The sequence below is a fragment of the Ictalurus furcatus genome, chromosome 23, assembly GCF_023375685.1.
Source record: "Ictalurus furcatus strain D&B chromosome 23, Billie_1.0, whole genome shotgun sequence".
Taxonomy (NCBI): Eukaryota; Metazoa; Chordata; class Actinopteri; order Siluriformes; family Ictaluridae; genus Ictalurus; species Ictalurus furcatus.
Genome location: NC_071277.1, coordinates 20,447,324 through 20,449,823, shown reverse-complemented (window position 1 = coordinate 20,449,823; position 2,500 = coordinate 20,447,324). Strand labels below are relative to the sequence as shown.

General features: G+C 39.9%; 1 protein-coding gene across 2 annotated transcripts in view; it reads left to right on the top strand.

The window, feature by feature from the left end:
- The window catches only part of atp2c1 (ATPase secretory pathway Ca2+ transporting 1), a 37,915-nt gene that overhangs the window by 25,773 nt on the left and 9,642 nt on the right, over nucleotides 1-2,500 (top strand). For both annotated transcript variants that reach the window (XM_053611498.1, XM_053611499.1), the window contains exons 14-16: nucleotides 208-303; nucleotides 425-514; nucleotides 2,138-2,242. In XM_053611498.1, coding sequence (XP_053467473.1) covers nucleotides 208-303; nucleotides 425-514; nucleotides 2,138-2,242 — 291 coding nt within the window. The remainder of the gene's footprint in view (nucleotides 1-207; nucleotides 304-424; nucleotides 515-2,137; nucleotides 2,243-2,500) is intronic.

Below are 2,500 nucleotides of genomic sequence, written 5' to 3'. Positions count from 1 at the left end.
AAAGAAGCAAATACATAAGTATATAAGTAAGCATATAAATAAATATCTAGATAAATAAACGAGTAAAGTGAAGAATTGAATGAAAATAGCATGAATATTAAATAGATGAATGAATAAATAAGTATATAAGTATGTAAGATCAATCAGCCTCTTCATCGTGTGTGTGTGTGTGTGTGTGTGTGTGTGTGTGTGTGTGTGTGTGTGTAGGTGACAGGTGTGGGTTATAACGGAGCTGGTGAGGTGCTGATTGACGGGAAGGTGGTTCACGGCTTCGCCAACATCTCCATCAGTAAACTCGTGGAGGTGAGACTCCGTCCTCCATCACCGTCCTTCCAGTAGTGTCACTGTGTGCTAAACACCAGGACCTGACGTGTGTGTGTGTGTGTGTGTGTGTGTGTGTGTGTGTGTGTGTTTTCTCCCTCAGGCTGGCTGTGTGTGTAACGACGCTGTAATTAGGAACAACACGCTGATGGGTCGACCCACAGAGGGCGCTCTCATCGCTCTGGCCATGAAGGTGAGACATGTTCAGGATGTAATCTCTGAACAGGTGTGTGTGTGTGTGTGTGTGTGTGTGTGTGTGTGTGAGATGAGTTTCCAGGGCTGCTTTATCACACACTCGGCTGTATTTACACACTTATTACAGCTCCGTGTTCACGTTGTGTGACGAGTTAATGGTGTTTAAATAAAGTTTGTATTGTCGGTCACGATGCTGAACACAAACCCGAGCCGGATGTGTTTATTTAGCTGGTATATGGTCTCGTGTATAGAGCAGAGGTCATGTTTAAATTCAATCCTGGCTCACTGCTCTAACACACTTACTTAGCTGGTGTGTCTGAACCGGAAAAGTGACGGATCTGCAAACCTTTACGCGTTATGCGGCGGAGCTCTGCGTTTGAAAACTTGGAGTATTCACAGCAGCTTTACAGAAATCCGGAAATAACATGTAAATGTATCCGTGCTACGAGTTTTCACAGTCTCCTCTTTATCCCCAATGAACAGAGCAGCTGAGCCAATCAGCATGCGAATCTGGAATGATTGACAGCCGTGTAGGTGTTTTGAACTCTCTGATTTTAACTGACCCCTGGAAGCCCCGCCCACTTCCTGCCTCCATTTCAATTGAGTAATTGCTCGACTCGACTCGTTTCCCTGAAATGTAGAAAATATTTAACACCAAATTAAATGTATTTATTGATTATTGATTACAATTTTTTTTAAAACTGGAAACTTTCACACTAAAACACTTTCATTATAAATGTAATAAATGTAAGTAAATATAAAGTATTGATATCAATCCTAACAGAAAATGAACGACAGTCGGGTGTTATTATATCTAAACGTGCCCAATGTCAAAATGATTTATTTTCCAAACCTAAACGCAGTCTTTTGTGGCTTGTTCCCGGATCCGATATTCCGTATGTTTCCGCTCCGATATCCTGCTGCTATCGGCTCGGTCCAGATACTGAATGTCAGATCATACAATCTACAGTCTTTAGTTTTCATTTCTATCTTAATAATTTACTTCTCTCTGTGACTGAAACGCTACGACTTTCACACCGTACACGAGTTTTAAAGTTCCCTGATCGTAACTGGAGAGTGTTGATGTTTTATTTTAGTCACGGTTTTACACCGTATCGCACCGTCAGACACAGCGTCTCGAAATATTATGTACTTAGACTTGTTTGTTTGTTTGTTTGTTGTTTTGTTTGTTTGTTTTTCTGTTCATGTGATTTAAAAAAAAGAACATCCACAATTGCAATACTTCCGGCTGATTTCAGTTCATATGATTTCAGGTCCCCCTACAGGACAGATCTGGAACTGCAATGATGAACTTGGTTTTAAAAGTTGTGTTGAAGATGTTTTTGGGATGATTGGGTATTAAAAGTCTATAAAATGGTCAGCTAATTACTCATTTGTCTGTAAAGTGTGAAAGTCAGTAGGTTAGGCACAATCAGGGATATTTAAATATGGATTATTTGTGTTGCTAATATTTCTCAGTAGGGGTCATGTGTTCAGATCTCAAATAGTGATCTGTGGAAAAAGTCAAACTGAAACATGCTAAGTACACGTTGGTGTGTGTACTGATATATACGTGTGTGTGTGTGTGTGTGTGTGTGTGTGTGTGTGTGTGTGCATGCAGGTGGGACTGGAAAGCATCCAGCAGGAGTTTGTGCGTCTGGAAGAGCTCCCGTTCTCCTCGGAGCAGAAGTGGATGGCAGTTCGCTGCGTCCATCGCACTCAGCAGGTCTCCATCACTGACTTTATTTACTGAAGCTCGATTAACACGCAGACAGAGGAGCTATACTACTACTACTACTACTACTAATAATAATAATAATCTAATAATAATAATAATAATAATAATCAAATAATAATAATAATAAATGCATCAAAAAACAGTGAAGACGGAAATTATGATACATAGAGTAAAAAAAATAAATACTGACTGAAGAGAAAACATGATGCAGCTCACGGTCTCTGATATATTAATTACAGTTAAGCT